At 47.1% G+C, this 20,455-nt stretch overlaps 1 protein-coding gene across 11 annotated transcripts in view; it reads right to left on the bottom strand.

Annotated features, from left to right (window-relative positions):
- USP19 (ubiquitin specific peptidase 19) overlaps positions 1-20,455 on the bottom strand; it is a 377,062-nt gene that overhangs the window by 72,862 nt on the left and 283,745 nt on the right. For all 11 annotated transcript variants that reach the window (XM_078661825.1, XM_078661824.1, XM_078661823.1 and 8 more), the window contains 2 exons: positions 9,073-9,183; positions 8,568-8,784 (listed from right to left, as the gene is read on the bottom strand). In XM_078661825.1, coding sequence (XP_078517951.1) covers positions 8,568-8,784; positions 9,073-9,183 — 328 coding nt within the window. The remainder of the gene's footprint in view (positions 1-8,567; positions 8,785-9,072; positions 9,184-20,455) is intronic.

Raw genomic sequence — 20,455 nt, forward strand, 5'->3', positions numbered from 1 at the left:
GTGTTCTGTCTATGTAGTACATCAACGCCCTCCGTACATCTAAGGTATGGAGCATTCTTTCCGCCACCGTTTGCGGGTTTTGAAAGAATGCTGGTAAGTCAATAGTTTGGTTTAGATGAAACTGTGACACCACCTTCGGAAGGAATTTGGGGTTAGTGCGTAGCACTACCCTATTTGGATGAATTTGAATGAATGGCTCTTGGATTGTGAGCGCCTGCAGCTCACTGACACGCCTCAGAGACGTAATAGCTACAAGGAAAGCTACTTTCCACGTAAGGAACTGGAGTTCACACGAGTGCAGTGGCTCAAATGGTGGTCCCATCAGTCTGGTGAGAACGACATTGAGGTTCCACACCGGAGCTGGCGGTGTTCTTGGGGGAATGACTCGTTTCAGACCTTCAAGGAAGGCTTTAATGGCGGGCACTCTGAAGACAGAGAGGTGCTGCCTATTCTGGAGATAAGCCGCTATGGCGGATAGATGTATCCGAATGGAAGTGTACGCTAGATTGCACTTGTAAAGATGCAACAGATAGCAGATGATGTTGGGGATAGATGCATCTAGCGGGTTGATGTCATTGGCTGTACAGTAAATGACAAAACGCTTCCACTTTGCAGCATAGCATGCTCTAGTAGTTGGTTTCCTCGCCTCCTTGATGATGTTCATGCATTCCGGAGGTAGGTTAAGGTATCCAAACTCTAGGACTTCAGGAGCCAGATCGCCAGGTTGAGCTGTTGCGGATCTGGATGCTGAATTTCTCCATGGTTCTGCGTCAAAAGACTGGGCGTGAGGCGCAGTCTTTGATGCGGCACCACTGAGAGTTCGAGGAACGTGGTGTACCAGGCCTGGCGCGCCCACGTTGGAGCAACTAGGATGAGAGTCATCTCGTGCTGCCTTAGCTTTCTTGCGACCAGCGGTATTAGAGGGGCTGGCGGAAAAGCGTACGCAAATTTGCCTGACCAGTTCATCCATATCGCATTCCCCTGCGACTGTGGGTGAGGGAACCTGGCGGCAAAGTGTTGGCATTTTGCGTTCTCTTTTGTGGCAAACAGGTCTATTTCCGGATGACCCCACTGCTGGAAGTACGGGTGGAGGACAGATGGGTGTAACTCCCACTCGTGCATTTGATGGCTGTACCTGCTGAGCAGATCCGCCATCTGATTGTCCTTTCCTGGGAGGTGTTCTGCCATGAGGAAAATGTTCCTCTGAATGGCCCACTTCCACATGCTCTGAGCCAGATGAGACAGCTGTGGCGAGTGGGTGCCTCCCTGCTTTTGAATGTAGTACATCGCGGTCATGTTGTCCGTCCGGACTAGCACGACTTTGTTGCACAGATGTACAATGAAGGACTTGAGCGCCATGAAGATTGCCATCAGTTCCAGATAGTTGATGTGCATCTTCTGTTGCTGCGTCGTCCATAGTCCCTGCACTGTGTAAGTGAGCACATGAGCTCCCCATCCCTGGAGAGATGCGTCCGTTGTCAGGACAATCTGCGGCACAGGCTCTTGGAACAGTCGGCCCTTGCAAAGGTTGTGTGGAGTCCACCAATGCAGAGAGTCGTATGCCCGACTGGTAACCAACACTAGGTCTGTCAATTGCCCACGAGCCTGTGTCCACTGATTCGCTAAGCACTCCTGGAGCGGGCGCATATGTAGCCGTGCGTGAGGGACTATGAAGATGCAGGAGGCCATCATGCCTATCAACTGCATGAACACTCTCGCTGGAAGCGAGTGTTGTGGCCTGAACCTTTGGATCAGAGCCTGCATGCTGTCTATCCTGACTTGGTTTGGCTGAGCCATGGCCGTCAGGGTGTTGATCGTCGCACCTAGGAACTGCCGGACATGTGCCGGCTGAAGATGCGATTTTGGGTAGTTCAGGGAGAAACCCAGATCGTGAAGAAGGTGAATTGTAGTCGACATGTCTGCGGCGCACTGTTGCTCTGACTTGGCTTGCACGAGCCAGTCGTCTAGGTAGGGGTAGACATGGATGTTCTGCCTCCTGAGGTGCGCCGCTACTGTCGCCAGACACTTGGTGAACACCCTCGGGGCTGTGGTGACTCCGAAGGGTAGGACCTTGAACTGGTAGTGCCTGCCTTGAATAGTGAACCTGAGGTATTTCCTGTGTGACGGGTGTAGTGGAATGTGGAAATAAGCATCCTTGAGATCTAAGGTTGCTAAGAAATCTCCCTGGTTTAGCAATGGAAGAATCTGTTGCAGTGTAAGCATGTGGAAATGTTCTGATAGTATGTACAGGTTGAGGGGACGTAGATCTAGAATGGGTCTGAGAGATCCGTCCTTCTTTGGAATAAGGAAGTACAGGGAATAAACCCCTGTGCCTTCCTCTCCCACCGGCACGAGCTCGATTGCTCCCTTTTGCAGCATCACCACTACTTCCTGCTGCAATAGGAGCAAGTGCTCTGCGGACATAGGCCTTTGCCTTGGCGGGATGTTGGGTGGAGTGGACCTCAACTCTAGGCAATAACCATACTGGACTAGTTGTCGCACCCACCTGTCTGTGGTGATGTTTCTCCAGACGGGCAGGAACTGCTGTAGTCTCCCCCCGACAGGTGTTAGGTGGTCGGGGGGCAGTGACAGAGAGTCACTGTTTGGCTGGAGCAGAGGAGCGGGAGCTGTTTTTTTCTCTGCCGCGACCTCTGTTGCTGTTATTTCTGTAACCTCCCTTGTTCTGTTTTGTGAACGAGGATTGTGCCCCACCTTTAGAGAACTGGGATTGTTGACCCATTTGTCCTCTGGTGACTCCACGTGCACCTGAGCGACGAAAATTGCTGCCACGAAACTGTTGTGACTGCAGGGCCCCCATGGACTTAGCAGTTTCTGTGTCCTTCTTTATTTTCTCTAGGGTGGTGTCAACATCTGGACCAAACAGACTATCAGGATTGACTGGCTGATTAAGGATTGTTGTCTGAATATCCGGTTTAAACCCTGAGATGCGGAGCCACGCTTGTCGTCTCAGCATAACGCTAGTGTTGATAGCTCTAGCAGCTGTGTCCGCAGCGTCAAGTGCACACTTGATGGCTGCGTTTGAGATTAGCTTTCCTTCCTCAATGAGCAGGTGGGTGGCTTCTTGGAACTGTGGAGGCAGGTGTTGTACAATCTGTTCTAGGGTGTCGTAGTGCGCCCTATCGTAACGCGCCAAGAGTGCCTGTGTATTGGCGATGCGCCAAAAGTTTGATGCCTGTGCAGCTACTCTTTTGCCCCCTGCCTCTAGCACTTTGGACTCCTTATCCGGGGGAGGAGCTTCACCCGTTGTCTGGGAGTTGGCACGTTTCCTGGCATTGGCGACCACAAGAGAGTCCAGTGGCAATTGTCCCCGGATGTATGCGGGGTCCGCAGACGCAGGTCTGTACTTTTTTTCAATGCGAGGGTTGACCACTCTCGCTCTAGTAGGCTCCTTAAATATGTCCCCAGCATGCTTGAGGACTCCTTTAAGCATAGGCAGTGTCTTTACTGTCCTTTCAGAGACTGAAAAAGTGTCGAAAAGGAAGTCTTCCTCAACCGGGTCGGCATGCATGTCCACATCATGATTGGCTGCCGCCCTTTCGAGTAGTGCATGAAAACCTGCTGAATCCTCAGTCGGGGATGCACGTGCATTAAAAAGCTGCGGGTCCTGCCCCACACCCTGGGTGTTCTGGTCACCAGTGTCATCATATGAATCCGGTTGTGCATCAGGTTCATTGATAGGGAAATTGTACTGCTCGTCTTCATCATACCCCTCACCCGCAGAGTGTTCTGGGGAGGGAGTAGGGCTCCGTCTCGGAGGAGGCTGGATTGGTTCCGTGAGGCCTGAGGCGTCAAGGGGCACCCTCTTCTTCTTTAGTGGGATGACATAGGAGTCCACTGGCTCCGAAGTGATTTTCCTCTTATAGAGGGTCAGTTTGCCTGTGGCAGCGTCGATGAAACGCTCTGAATCGTCCTCTGATTCGAGTACCCGACGTGGAAGTGGGCCAGTCGGTGAAGAAATCACCTGTTTCGGTGCCGATTTGGTTGAAAATGCTTTCGGCGCCTCCTTCGGCGGCAAAATAAAGAGAAGTTTCCCAGAAGGCTTCGCTGGAGTGTCCTTTTGCGGCTGCGGCGATGGTATCGGAGCCGACGGGGCAAAGGCCTTCTCCCTGATTCTTTGCAGTGATTCGGCTATGAGGGACGGCTCACTCACAGTTTGTTTCGGCGCTGACGAGGATGGTCTGATCTTTCCCTCGGATCCGACGTCCTTGTGGGCCTTGTGCACTTTGGGCGCGGATCCTGTCTTTACCGCCTCCGATTCCTGTGTTCGGGGCGCAGACTTCTTTCCGTGTGCCTGCGTAGCCTCCTTGGAGCCGACTTTGGCGGGCTTGGACGGCGTCGTAGCCGCTGACCCGTGCCGACCATCTTTTTTGGAGGACCCCTCCTCTGGCGTCGGTTTCGATTTTGCAGCATCGGAATCGACGGACTTCTTCGACTTCTGCGGACCGGAGGTCGACGGAGTCGATGGGGTAGCGGGCACCGTCGTTTTCACCGGCACGGCAGCCATCTTAGGGACACTCGAGTCCTTAAGTTTCGGTTTCGTTTTCGGGTCGGCCATTTTAGGTGTTGTCGATCCCGATGGTTTCGGTTTCGAAACAGTCTGCTCAGCAAGTAAGTCCGTGGCCGGGCCCGAAGGCGGGGCTGTGGCTTGCGGCAACGGGTCTTGGGTAAGGCCGACAGGCGATCCCGTGTCCCGGTCGATATCCTCGTAACCTTCGGGGCAGAGCTCGTCCCCCGAGCTGTCTGCCGCGGCCCCATAAATCTCATCGTCGTCTCCTACCTCGTCGACGTATTCAAGGCCTTGACCCGCGACTCCGTCGTCGTCTCTCGGATCCGCCTCGACCTCCGTCTCGGGTGGGGAGATTTGGAGATGATGACCCTGGTCCTCTTCGTCCTGGTCGCCGAAATGTTCTCCGGATACGGGGCCCCTTGTTTAGCTTCCATGCGCACCGCGCGCCGAAGCTTGAGAGTCTTCTTTGAGCGGAACTGTGCACACAACTTGCACTTGCCGTCGTCGTGGTCAGGCGAAAGGCATTTGTTACACACGGGGTGTAGATCGATGTGTGGGTACTTGGACCCACAGAGCGGGCAGTACTTAAACGGGCTCCGCTCCATGTCCGAAAAGTTTTGCAGTCGTGTCGCGATGAGAAGGCCTCAAAGTTCCGAGAGCGAAGAAAACTACGCTTATTCCGGCTCCAAGAGACGGAAGACTCGAGACCGTGCGCAGACAATACCGACGCAAGAAAATCGAGGCCTTTTGGCCGCTAAAAGTTAGTTTTTCTTGGTTCCGACAGTAAGACGTCGAGACCACATCCGAACCCAATGGCGGAAAAAAACAATCTGGGGATGGAGCCGATGCCCATGCGCACTGTAGTCCAGGGGAGGAGCCACCTATCTCAGGATACTTCGAAGACTCTTCCAGGACAACAATGTGCGATCATCCGAGCCCAACACTAGGCGGCGATCTAATGCTAAGATATGAATTTAGCAGCCCACATGCCTCGAACCCATATTTTCTGCATCTTCTTTCCCAAAACTCTGGAGCCCTTTCGGGAACGATCCAGACACAACGCCGGAAAAAAGAATCTGAAGATGGCACCCGAAGGTGGGATCTTCCGCAGGAAGCATGCCGATGTCACAGGAAGTGCACCGAAAGGTGGGACGTCGACGCCCAGCTGGGATACGGAAAAAAAAAATCCACAAAGAAAAGACTACGATTCCGGACCCAACTACTAGACCGCGGAATAATGCAAAGCATAGTGAATCCAGAAAGATTCATGCTGCAAAACTAAATCCCCATCAAATACTGCACCAGCATACAAGCTACACAAACACAAATAAGAATGGCTTAAACACAAGACACTCTTTTGTGCATAACACTACCTCAAAAGACATCAACGAAGGTTGACCAACCAATTTTGTTGGTTATTTATGGAGAGCTTGGTCATCAACCATCTTGGCGCTAAGGAATAGTAAAACCAAATATAAATCTAATCAAAGATTACCAAGTGAGGTTTTTACAGCCTTTTTGAATGCTCTTGATATACAAAAGTATGCTGTTCCAGAGTGGGAGTCTAAGAAGACTGAGAGCACAACCACTTAACTGAGACCAAGGATAGTAACTGTGAGGTTGAGCACAGGCTCCTCCCTGGATAGAACGACTCAATTGCTCGCCAAGGTGAGAAGATTCTTCACAAAAGACTCTGAGCACAAGAGAACATTTTTAAAAATAATGCTTTACAGGAAGCCAATGCAAACTCTTGCCTCTGCTACATGATCAAATTTGATTAAACTGCTCACCAATTGGACAGCAAAGTTCTGGATCCTGAGAAGGTTCGCGGAAAAAAGATTATGAGAGACCCAGGTACAGAAGGTTACAATAACCAATCCTAGAGAGGATAGTAATGGAAACAACCTAGGCGTGCAAATGAGGTAGAAATGGCAGTATCTGCCATAAGGGGCTAAGAATGTGGAAACATGAGGAGTAGACGTCAGTGATCTAGGCTTTAAAGAAAAGAGCTTCATACAGCAGGCCTCCTGAAGTTTTAATTACAAGGGAGGGGCTTCTCCCAGGTTTCTAGGCCATAGGGAGTTATGTCATCACTCAATGGTGTTTCCAAACAGCATTAGGTTGTATGCATTTAGTAAGAGCAGCACAGTGTGACTGAGCAATGGACATCTAACCCCCCCCCCACGCCCCTGGACTGAAAAACATTTAACTGAAAGCCTTTGGCACACTCATACACATAAAATAACTCGAAGACCAACCTACCAAACTTACTTTACGTTTATACTAAGTCACAAAAACAGTTTTGAAACCTAAGACTGGGCAAATTCTAATTTTAACTGCACACAAACACCAACAGAAGCGATGATTTACCAGTTTTGAATGATGGCCATTATTCTTGTAGGAGCAGGATAGTTTTTCCCTATACAGATTGCGTTACATAAAGACACCATTTTCAGTCCTTTCTATTTTTTATAGGTTGAATTGTTTTAAAGTGGTTTTCTCAAACAAATGTACTGTAAATAGACAGTTTTATTTGGCTAATAAAAAAAAAAGTAAACGTTGCTTTTACTGGGCACATTTTCTTTTCTTTTATTGGCTTGGGAAACATAAAATTTCTAAAACATCGTGTTCGGGGACCCAGGCATGTGAGGAGATTTCCTACCTTATATGAACATCAAACAGAATGCCATGACAAAGAAGCAGAGATTTCAACTAACTCGTGTTCTGGATCCACTGCAAAACATTATGACTGCGGTCAACCTACCTCACTTAGAAATCTCTTGCACGCTATCCCAGTGAAATGTTTTCCACTGTCCTCCTCGACTATCCCACTACATAATTTCAACTCAAGGCATAAGTATGAGCTTACAAACAAAACTCACTATGCAGTATAAGATTGTCCAGCTCAAAAACAGGGGGAGTAGGTACCAGAGAGTTTAAATCAAAAACAGTGTAACTGCAGCACTTTGGTTAATAGCGAATTACTATTGGGGAGCGGAGTGCATCCTTGTAGGAGAGCAGGACAAGCAAGTAAGGAAACCTGAGGAGACCAAAAGGTGAATGGCCATGAGATTTTTACTTAACCCCTTCGAGGCTGATGACGAGCTCAGCTCGTCATGAGTTTTACCTGCCGTGCGCTCATGACGAGCTGAGCTCGTCATGAACCGCGGGGTTTTTAAAACGTCAGCACGCAGCGGGAAAAACCGCCGCGCGCATGAGGTTAAGCAGGACATACACTTCCCACTGTGCTTACTGAATTCCTACTGTGGATTATACTGAAAATATAAAATGCTATAAATCTGCTGTGGTTCACAGATATAATGTGTTATAAAAGTATGGGCACTGCGCATGTTCTCCACGCATGCGATTCAATTACATCTCAGCAACCCCTGCTCCTGGTGCTATTACCTGCTGAGCTACCAATATTGAACTTAACACGCCTGCGACTTTGTAGTGTGTAGCCAAATTCGACAGCATCTAGAAACATTTTCCAGTAAGTTATCAAGTGTGAAATACAAAGGATACCTGACTGTGGTGATATAATGGGACTTCATAGTTTTGTGTACACTGTTGCTTCTGGTACTAAAGGGTGATACCACCCATTCAATTGACTTTTGTTCTCCTGCCAAACATGTGTGAATTCCTTTACAGAGCTCTATTCTCATCTTGTAATGAAGAATTGGGAAAAGCACCCATATCCACCATCAAATTAGCATAATGTTGAATCATGCTCTGAGAAAAAACTTTACTAGATTCATTTATTTTCTTCAATTGAGAAACTACTATATTCTACAATTCCGTCACACTATAGAAGTGTAGAATGGGGCTAGATCTTCAAAGGGAGCCTTACCAGTTAGAGAAGAACTAATGGAATATGTGGTGATCAGCGAAGCGGTAAAAGGCAGATCTGGCCAGGAATGTTTATAGTGTGAAAATCTAGGTATGCAATAGTTTGTCCAAAGCTGTGGCTGTTGAAGTCAGTAAGAAAAGCTGGAATCACATTTCCTTCTTTCAACTATATACCTTAAACCATTCTTACCAGGCTTCTTCAGGAGCCAGGACCTCTGGCTTTGTAAACAAATTGAGGCACTGCTCTAAGGTGAAGTGACCAGCCCGTGCAGCATCACTGGCAGATCCAGGGTCTTCCACACACTCTAGCTCCTTTGATTCGACCAACACAAACTCCTTCAAACGCTCGTTGTTCTTCCAGACTAAAGCAAGGGAGCTATCTTCGGCCAAATCCAATGGAGTATCACCTGCAGCGCAAGTACAAATACGCAAGAGATGAGGAAACTGCTAATGAAATTATGAAACGGAAAAAACATACTGAAACAACTATACACAGTGGCTTAAAAACCAAAGAGGACAGTCAGAGTGGAACGACGACACCGTACGAAAGAGTTCTCCCTCAGTGCTGCCAAATGTTATTCTGCTTTACTGCCACCCAGAGTAGTCTGTCTCACAAGTGTATCAACATCTGATTGGTCACCAGGAAACAAAGCACTAGGTTGCATGTATTGTCCAGTGGGAGGTTTGACACCTACCTTTGTCTTCTAGCCTGACCTCCTTGTTGGTGGAATCAATGGCATTGATATAAAACTGCGTTGCATGTAAGTTCAACATTTTGGTTGACTGCTGATATCCAGGAACAGCAGCTGAAAAACAGGAAATGCATTATGTGAGTACAGAAAACCAAACAAACCGAAGGAAGCTAAACAATAACTTATTTCATTTTCATTCATTTGTAAAAGATGAATCTCGACCTTGTGAATATCAGAGGAAGGGAGAAACATTTGTACATAGACAAACCCAGTGTCATAGTGTTGCAAATTCTGAACAAACTCTGATAACGCCAATAGTTTTTATTTTGCTTTTGTATATTGAAATTGTCTGCAAGCTTCATCAACAAATACAAAAGAGATAAAACAGGTCACAAGCAATACAAGCTAAACAAGAAAAAAAAAGCCATCTCACCCACACACACATCAAATCAGCCCTGTTGTACCCCTTGAAAGTTTCACTCGCATGATCATAAGGGTTTCCTTTTTAGGCTGGTAGGTACCCTGCACTAAATGCAGCTAAAAAGCATTCTATAGGTAACTAGCTGCATTTAGGTTGGTGACACAATCTGAAGTGACTAAACCTTCAGGTTAGATAGAGAAAGCTCTCTATCAGGTGCATTAACCCAATTTGCTATTTTATCCAATTTATAGATGCCTGAAGGTTATTGCTTCAGAAGGATTATATACCGAAGTTTCGAAAGCATGCATATTTTCTTTAGTATTAGGACAGTTTTGTGGTTTGTTTTGGGGGGTTTGTTGAGAATGGAATGGGTGTTTTGATACCCAGAGAAAACTGCACTTGTTTCAAACTTGTACTGTGACAGAACTGGAAGAGGGGACTGGAGCCCAGCAGATGGCGCTCCACTGATCCCCTTAGCTAGATGATGCTAGTTACAGAGGAACAGCTTACTTACCTTTGGTAATACTCTTTCCAGTGGATGCTCTTCATAGCTACACATTCTTCGACCTTAGAATATACCAGCTGCACCAGACTGGATCCAGACACCTTTCATAACAGTGCTCCAGTGTGCCGCTAGGTGGTGCAGTGAGAGTTTCCTCACCTTTAGAATAGATACCAAGGTAGAACCTCCCGAAGGTGGAGGGCCTGTGGAGTGGGTTCAGACCACAATATTTTATAGGACTAAACAGGCAAATTGCCCTCACTGTCCAATCTGGCTGCCAAGACTAGTACTTCGTGAGAGTATGATCTGACAAGAACGTTGCAGCCTGGCAGATGTCAGGGACAGGCATGCTATGTGCCAACGTAGTAGTGGTAGTCTTAGCCCTGGTGGAATGGGCTCTCAGACCTGGAGGACACTTTTTGGCTAACAGTTAGCAGATCTTAATGCAGAGGACTATCCACCTAAGAGTCCATTTCAGCACAGCCTTTCATTTCTTCGTCCCAGAGAACACCATGCCTAGCGGATTGTCCACCCGATGGTCCTTGGTACAATCAATATAAAAGCTTAAACCTATTTTATGTGTCCAAAAGATGTAGCCTGTCCTCATTTGAGCAGTGAGGCTTAGCAAATAATGTCGGAAGAGTGATAGATTGCCCAACATAGAAAGGAGTCATAACTTTTGGCAAGAATGCCATCTGCGTCCTCAGCACCGGTTTGTAAAACAAGATCTTTTTCTTTTAAAACCAGTGGTGTAGGGCGGTTGTGCCTGGAAGTTCTAAATGAGCAGTTGTGAATTGGCTTGAAGGGCGTACACATGAAAAACGTCAAGACCAAGGTTAGGTCCCACTGTGGCATCATAAACAGTTTGGGAGTGAATGTGGGCCAAACCTTAAATAAATTGCATCACAACAGGTGATTTAAGCAAGAATGTGTGGTGCAGCCAAAGCAAAATGGCTGAAGGGCTCGGAAAATAACCTTTAATAGTGCCCAAAGCAAGGTCTTGCTGGACCAAAGATATAACAAACAATAAATCATTCAACAGTTTATCTTGTACAGGACAGCTGGTAGCGAGGACTACATGCACAACATTAGGTAGTATACTGAATTCAGCCAAGTGCCTTTGCTTAATCTTCACGCATGGAGGTGCAGATTGCGAAGATTCGGAATCAGAATGTTCATAAGGTCTGGAAGCAGAATCCTGCCCTACTGCTGCGACAGAAGATCCTGCCAAAGAGGTAACCAGATCGAGGGGGCAGACGCTCATTCACAGAGGTTCGAGAAGCACACCCTTCTAACCCACTCCAATGCCACTGGGATGACTTGGATCCGGTTGTTCCTGAACGTCTTCTGGACTGAGGGCAGGACAAGCAGAGGTGGGAAGGCACACAGGAGTCCTGTGAGCCACTCCAGCCGGAATTAATCTCCTAGCAAGCGGTTTCACAGACACTCCAACCCGCAAAAGGTTTGAGTCTGCATATTGAATGGTGGCAAAAACATCTAGCCAAGGTGCCCTCTCTTGATGCATATACCATACATAATACATCACTTAATATTGTCTACCCTAGCATTCAAGGTTCATACAAGGTGGTTCACGATCAGGAAGATGCCCTGACACTCCAGCGAACTCTTGCACATAAACTCATCCCACCCTTCGCATTCCTGTTTCTTCCCCTGTTCCTTAAAGGGCTATTGCAACAACGTGCAGTGCATCACTGTTATTTTACATATGTTTCTCACGCTGACTACTATATTTTCAATAGGTTGCATCCTTGCTCTGCTTACACATCGTTCCACACGCATGTGATTGGCTGGGGTGGGAGCTCTTCTGGGTTAAGGGTAGGCCGTTGAGGTGTTGCGTGCCAGCCCATGGCTGCCACGGCTGTCAGTGGCGGCTGGTCATTTTATAAAGCAGTGGGTCTATTAATCAAATGAAAGGTCATAAAACAGTATAAAGGACACATACAAACACACACACACACATACAAACACACACACACACATAAAAACACACACACTGGTGCACGCTTGCAGACAGGCACATACACACCATAAACATATTCTCACTCAGACACAGAATGTGGAAACTTACCTGGGGTATTCCTCAGCACAGTTTCCTCTGCACATTGATTCCTGACTTTCAGAAAGCACAAACAAGGCGCCAGAAAAAGGCTCATACCCTTATGCCCAATCAGAAGCTCAGACAGGACAAAAGGATGTCCTTTTTCATTTATCATGGCTTCTGATAGGGCATAAGGGCGCATGACGTACAGGCCCCAATTCACCATTATCTGACATGCCACACTGAGATGCTGGGATCTGCCCACTGTATTACAAGGCCTTCATCGTCCCCTTTTGAGCCTTTGGTTGAAGCCGATTTTCTGCGGTTATCGGCTAAGTTGGCCTTCCAGTTGGCCATATCTTCAGCTTGGAGGTTAGGTGAGGTGGGGACCTTGCTTATTTCTTTTCCCTATTTGCAGTTCCTGCCTTACATTGTGGTGCTGCAGTTGGATCTGGCCTTTATCCCTAATAACTCCTTTAAGTTCCATCTACAGCAGGAGAATTTTCTTCCTGATCTCCCAGGGGAGGAGGGTACTCTTGTTCCTTCGGGCTTGATGTTCAGAGGGCCTTCAGATTTATCTGCCGTGTACTCAGGGCTTTCGTCTTTTCCCTGCTCCGTTTGTGGCCTGTGAGGGTGTTTCAAAGGGTAAGAGGGTGTCTACTTCCACCATCAGGGGGAGCTTGGCGGTTTGCCAGTCTTCTAAATCTGTGGGGTTGGCACCCCCTACTAATGTTCAGGGATGCTCCACTCAGTTGGTGTCTGCTTCCTGGGCTGAGGAGGCAGGTGTCTCTCTCCCTGAAATTTGTTGGGTGGCTCTACCTGGCAGTCGCATCACAGTTTTATCAAGCATTATCTTGATGTGTTACAATCTTCTGTGGACAATTTTGCTGCTAGTGTTATGAACACTGCTCTGTCTTGAATCTTGCTTTGATTAAACTTTGCGTTCAGCATGCCTCTTTGATGTCTTGCTTTCTTTTGTGTTTTGGGTGGTGAGATCCTCACTTGTCTAAGAACAGGGACAAGGAGGTTCTATGAGGGGGTAATGTGTCCCTACTTACCAGTAATCTTCATTACTCAGATTAAGGTCATCTTCATCCCAGTCTTGTTCCTCCTTCCTTTCCACCCTCCCTCCTGCTATTGTGTCTGGTCTTGCTACTAACCGGAATGGTGAGGGGTTGGAGCAGTTTATATGCTAGAAATAATCAAAAAGACTAGCGTTGTAAAGGCCTGTCACGAGGTGGGATGGCCTCACTTGTGTAAGGACTGGGACGAGGGGGACCTTAATTGGGTTAATGAAGATTACCGATAAGTAACAACAACATTTTCTCACAGTAACCCATGCCACTCAGTTTATCAGAGCCATCAAACTCTCCTGTGAGTGATGAAACAATATATTTATACTCATCAACACATCCACTTAAAATAATGAGCAACCACCATTTTGTGGGTGCAACATGTACACTTGTAGGCAATTTGATTACACTTTGCATGTCCTATTAACTAACTTCAGATATTTTGCACTTCAGATGAAAGAGTGTGCACATGCTTACATATATCCCATCCATAAGATCATGAAAATGATGCAGCACATCGCGGAAAAACCCTTATGTTCCGATCCCAACATGTGATAAAGCCAACTTGATTACATAAATACCTTCTGAGATTTAAGTCACCTCCATTTCAGGATATACACATGAATAGCAACCATTCTTTCAGATGTTTGAGCCACATCATGTATTCCCTAGTTGCAATACAACATAATATTGCTGTTTCAGAACAACATAATATTGCTATTTCTCAACAACAATTAAAGCTTCCTATCTGCCTCATCCCTGTAAGAGAGCACATAATTTAACATTTTCCATTCCACAATTGTCCACCCACAGTATCAGGATGCTGGCCCTCCCCTTTGGAGAACAAGGGTCTCCTTCTGTGGTAACATGGATTATAGAATTCAGGCTATAAGAGCAGTCAAGCTACATTCTCAACACTGAATAGTATCACTTGGTGCATTTTGGGACAGCAGAATAAAATTTCCAAGTTCAGCAATAGGGTAACATAAGCATATTAATGGGACTTCTATTCTCCTCTCCAAGTCATTTATATTAATTTAGTACTGTCTACAAGATCATGCACTGTTGTTCAGAAAAGAAAATATCACGCAACCTCAATACACCGCAACTAAAGAGTTTTAATCAATTAGTTAGCAATAGGCATGGGGTAAATATTCAGAATGAACAGTGGGGCTTTACAGCACTAAGATAAAAAGTTACTTAACTTCAGTAAGGATCTTTTTTGGGGGATAATCTTCCTACCTGCAAATTTCTTACCTATGAATATCCACATTCTTAAGACTGGATCCGGCCAATTTTAGCACAGCTCGACACGGACAGGGTGCGATTGATCCAGATCAATGTGAAACATAGCATCTCTGTGACACTATTGGTGCCTATAAAGTAGGGGTGGGCAGCAAACTCTGCTCCTCCGGCAGAGTCTGCAGAGTTTTTCCCACACGCAAGTTTCAGAAAAACTCTGCCAACCACTGCGTAGCGGAAATTTTTCTTGCGCACGGCTCGCCAATGGTAAGTTGGCGAGTGAGATAATCAAGTGCTAGACCGCTTTCCGGCGAGAATTCTCAACGCAGGCGGAAGTAGCCATGACGCTCCCGCTCACGTTGAGATAGCTGTCACACGAGTAGAAAATCTACTCGAGTGGCAGAAAGAAGCAGCGTATTCTGGAGCGCTGCGTGGTGTTGTTTGCACTGATTGTACAGTAAAAATCAGCACTAGCAAAGCGAAGGACCACAAATCCGCCGCTCAAGGAATCACGCTGAGTTTTTGGGTGACTCTGCAAAACTCCACGGAGTGAAACTTTGAGAGTTTTGCCCACCTCTACAATAAAGCACCCGACCTGGTGCCCCAACGGCAGTTCATGTTTATTTTCCTTCCATACCATCTGAGGCTGAGCGATACAGGACATGTTTTACAAAGTGCAGAGAAACCTAACTTGGGATCTTATTATTATTACTACTAATGCTGGACACACACGATCATTTTTCAGACCTAAATCTGAAGGTAGAGTATCCAACAGAAAGATCACTACTGAAGGCACAGTTTTCTTCTGATGGATAGATACGTCTACCTGCAGATGTATCACCTGTGAGCAGAATCCAAAGCAATACTAAATCTTGAAGCACAGACTGTGAAGAGTCAGTAGTGAAATACTTCAGAATCCAGACAATAATTTGTGGCACAGATAAGAAAAGTGGAACAAGTCGCTGCTCAACATATATCCATAACAGGGACACTCTGCTAGGAGGTAAGGTGGAATCCTTTGCCCTAGTGGAATGCATCTCCTACAAAAAGCTGGTCATCAATTCTGAAATTTTTCGTCCTTTCAATTTAAAACAGACTGCTTGTTTTGGATTGGGTCTATGTAATCTTTTCTCTGCTTTAGAAGGATGAGCAGTAGGATAAAAAGTATAAAGAAAGATAGTTTGCCCAAATGAAAAGATGAAACCACTTGGGAGAAAAAGTTTTAGTCCGAAGTTCTCACTTGTCTGGGAAGTAGCTTAAGTATGGAGGTTTGGTGCTCGTGGGTTGCAATTCACTGATACATGTAGTAGATGTAATAACAAAATAAATTACAGTTTGGAGAGTTAGGAGACAATTTGCAATTGTGAAGGGGTTCTGAAGGTGTCCCCATTAAAATGTTAAAACTACAATTTCAATCCTAATGAGGCAAAACAAAAGGAGTCGGAGGATAAAGATGAACTCTTTCCAATAAAAAAAACAAAGCGTGATTTACACAGGGAAGGTTGATTCGAAAGAAAACAAGTTACTTACCTGTAACTTTGGTTCCCCAGTATTGGTAACTTTCATAGATTCCCATGCTTTGTATCATTCCCCTGGTGGCCAAAATAATTACAAAAAGGGGGTGGTGATGGACAGAGTATCTGAGTTAATCAGAACACTCCTACCCAGTCAACAGATCAGGGCTTGATCCATCACCGTTTTTTAGCTCACTGCACCATCCCAGTTCAGAACCTGGCTATATGCAAATTAGTCTGTCCCTGGCCCAGTGCATCATGGGAACAGGGCAGACCAAACTACCAAGCCAATTCTTCACTGGAAAGGAAACAAGCTTCCGGGGACCGGTTTCTGGCATTACAGCCGTCTTCGGCCCGGCTTGCTTGAATCCTGATGGTGCAATGAGCAAGGGACTCATGTCTGAGCATACCCATCCACACTCATGGTGGCCAAAATAATTACAAAAAGGGGGTGGTGATGGACAGAGTATCTGAGTTAATCAGAACACTCCTACCCAGTCAACAGATCAGGGCTTGATCCATCACCGTTTTTTAGCTCACTGCACCATCCCAGTTCAGAACCTGGCTATATGCAAATTAGTCTGTCCCTGGCCCAGTGCATCATGGGAACAGGGCAGACCAAACTACCAAGCCAATTCTTCACTGGAAAGGAAACAAGCTTCCGGGGACCGGTTTCTGGCATTACAGCCGTCTTCGGCCCGGCTTGCTTGAATCCTGATGGTGCAATGAGCAAGGGACTCATGTCTGAGCATACCCATCCACACTCATGGTGGCCAAAATAATTACAAAAAGGGGGTGGTGATGGACAGAGTATCTGAGTTAATCAGAACACTCCTACCCAGTCAACAGATCAGGGCTTGATCCATCACCGTTTTTTAGCTCACTGCACCATCCCAGTTCAGAACCTGGCTATATGCAAATTAGTCTGTCCCTGGCCCAGTGCATCATGGGAACAGGGCAGACCAAACTACCAAGCCAATTCTTTACTGGAAAGGAAACAAGCTTCCGGGGACCGGTTTCTGGCATTACAGCCGTCTTCAGCCCGGTTTGCTTGAATCCTGATGGTGCAGTGAGCAAGGGACTCACATCTGAGCATACCCATCCACACTCATGGTGGCCAAAATAATTACAAAAAGGGGGTGGTGATGGACAGAGTATCTGAGTTAATCAGAACACTCCTACCCAGTCAACAGATCAGGGCTTGATCCATCACCGTTTTTTTAGCTCACTGCACCATCCCAGTTCAGAACCTGGCTATATGCAAATTAGTCTGTCCCTGGCCCAGTGCATCATGGGAACAGGGCAGACCAAACTACCAAGCCAATTCTTCACTGGAAAGGAAACAAGCTTCCGGGGACCGGTTTCTGGCATTACAGCCGTCTTCGGCCCGGCTTGCTTGAATCCTGATGGTGCAATGAGCAAGGGACTCATGTCTGAGCATACCCATCCACACTCATGGTGGCCAAAATAATTACAAAAAGGGGGTGGTGATGGACAGAGTATCTGAGTTAATCAGAACACTCCTACCCAGTCAACAGATCAGGGCTTGATCCATCACCGTTTTTTAGCTCACTGCACCATCCCAGTTCAGAACCTGGCTATATGCAAATTAGTCTGTCCCTGGCCCAGTGCATCATGGGAACAGGGCAGACCAAACTACCAAGCCAATTCTTCACTGGAAAGAAAACAAGCTTCCGGGGACCGGTTTCTGGCATTACAGCCGTCTTCGGCCCGGCTTGCTTGAATCCTGATGGTGCAATGAGCAAGGGACTCATGTCTGAGCATACCCATCCACACTCATGGTGGCCAAAATAATTACAAAAAGGGGGTGGTGATGGACAGAGTATCTGAGTTAATCAGAACACTCCTACCCAGTCAACAGATCAGGGCTTGATCCATCACCGTTTTTTAGCTCACTGCACCATCCCAGTTCAGAACCTGGCTATATGCAAATTAGTCTGTCCCTGGCCCAGTGCATCATGGGAACAGGGCAGACCAAACTACCAAGCCAATTCTTCACTGGAAAGGAAACAAGCTTCCGGGGACCGGTTTCTGGCATTACAGCCGTCTTCGGCCCGGCTTGCTTGAATCCTGATGGTGCAATGAGCAAGGGACTCATGTCTGAGCATACCCATCCACACTCATGGTGGCCAAAATAATTACAAAAAGGGGGTGGTGATGGACAGAGTATCTGAGTTAATCAGAACACTCCTACCCAGTCAACAGATCAGGGCTTGATCCATCACCGTTTTTTAGCTCACTGCACCATCCCAGTTCAGAACCTGGCTATATGCAAATTAGTCTGTCCCTGGCCCAGTGCATCATGGGAACAGGGCAGACCAAACTACCAAGCCAATTCTTCACTGGAAAGGAAACAAGCTTCCTGAATCGTTTTGGCCACCACAAGTGTGGAAGGGTATGCTCAGATGTGAGTCCCTTGCTCACTGCACCATCAGGATTCAAGCAAACCGGGCTGAAGACGGCTGTAATGCCAGAAACCGGTCCCCGGAAGCTTGTTTCCTTTCCAGTAAAGAATTGGCTTGGTAGTTTGGTCTGCCCTGTTCCCATGATGCACTGGGCCAGGGTCAGACTAATTTGCATGTAGCCAGGTTCTGAACTGGGATGATGCAGTGAGCTAAAAAACGGTGATGGATCAAGCTCTGATCTTTTGACTGGGTAGGAGTGTTCTGCTTAATTCAGATACTCTGTCCATCACCACCCCCTTTTGAATCGTTTTGGCCACCACAAGTGTGGAAGGGTATGCTCAGATGTGAGTCCCTTGCTCACTGCACCATCAGGATTCAAGCAAACCGGGCTGAAGACGGCTGTAATGCCAGAAACCGGTCCCCGGAAGCTTGTTTCCTTTCCAGTAAAGAATTGGCTTGGTAGTTTGGTCTGCCCTGTTCCCATGATGCACTGGGCCAGGGTCAGACTAATTTGCATGTAGCCAGGTTCTGAACTGGGATGGTGCAGTGAGCTAAAAAACGGTGATGGATCAAGCTCTGATCTTTTGACTGGGTAGGAGTGTTCTGCTTAATTCAGATACTCTGTCCATCACCACCCCCTTTTGAATCGTTTTGGCCACCACAAGTGTGGAAGGGTATGCTCAGATGTGAGTCCCTTGCTCACTGCACCATCAGGATTCAAGCAAACCGGGCTGAAGACGGCTGTAATGCCAGAAACCGGTCCCCGGAAGCTTGTTTCCTTTCCAGTAAAGAATTGGCTTGGTAGTTTGGTCTGCCCTGTTCCCATGATGCACTGGGCCAGGGTCAGACTAATTTGCATGTAGCCAGGTTCTGAACTGGGATGGTGCAGTGAGCTAAAAAACGGTGATGGATCAAGCTCTGATCTTTTGACTGGGTAGGAGTGTTCTGCTTAATTCAGATACTCTGTCCATCACCACCCCCTTTTGAATCGTTTTGGCCACCACAAGTGTGGAAGGGTATGCTCAGATGTGAGTCCCTTGCTCACTGCACCATCAGGATTCAAGCAAACCGGGCTGAAGACGGCTGTAATGCCAGAAACCGGTCCCCGGAAGCTTGTTTCCTTTCCAGTAAAGAATTGGCTTGGTAGTTTGGTCTGCCCTGTTCCCATGATGCACTGGGCCAGGGTCAGACTAATTTGCATGTAGCCAGGTTCTGAACTGAGATGGTGCAGTGAGCTAAAAAACGGTGATGGATCAAGCTCTGATCTTTTGACTGGGTAGGAGTGTTCTGCTTAATTCAGATACTCTGTCCATCACCACCCCCTTTTGAATCGTTTTGGCCACCACAAGTGTGGAAGGGTATGCTCAGATGTGAGTCCCTTGCTCACTGCACCATCAGGATTCAAGCAAACCGGGCTGAAGACGGCTGTAATGCCAGAAACCGGTCCCCGGAAGCTTGTTTCCTTTCCAGTAAAGAATTGGCTTGGTAGTTTGGTCTGCCCTGTTCCCATGATGCACTGGGCCAGGGTCAGACTAATTTGCATGTAGCCAGGTTCTGAACTGGGATGGTGCAGTGAGCTAAAAAACGGTGATGGATCAAGCTCTGATCTTTTGACTGGGTAGGAGTGTTCTGCTTAATTCAGATACTCTGTCCATCACCACCCCCTTTTGAATCGTTTTGGCCACCACAAGTGTGGAAGGGTATGCTCAGATGTGAGTCCCTTGCTCACTGCACCATCAGGATTCAAGCAAACCGGGCCGAAGACAGCTGTAATGCCAGAAACCGGTCCCCGGAAGCTTGTTTCCTTTCCAGTAAAGAATTGGCTTGGTAGTTTGGTCTGCCCTGTTCCCATGATGCACTGGGCCAGGGTCAGACTAATTTGCATGTAGCCAGGTTCTGAACTGGGATGGTGCAGTGAGCTAAAAAGCGGTGATGGATCAAGCTCTGATCTTTTGACTGGGTAGGAGTGTTCTGCTTAATTCAGATACTCTGTCCATCACCACCCCCTTTTGAATCGTTTTGGCCACCACAAGTGTGGAAGGGTATGCTCAGATGTGAGTCCCTTGCTCACTGCACCATCAGGATTCAAGCAAACCGGGCTGAAGACGGCTGTAATGCCAGAAACCGGTCCCCGGAAGCTTGTTTCCTT

The sequence above is a fragment of the Lissotriton helveticus genome, chromosome 9 (assembly GCF_964261635.1).
Source record: "Lissotriton helveticus chromosome 9, aLisHel1.1, whole genome shotgun sequence".
Classification (NCBI taxonomy): Eukaryota; Metazoa; Chordata; class Amphibia; order Caudata; family Salamandridae; genus Lissotriton; species Lissotriton helveticus.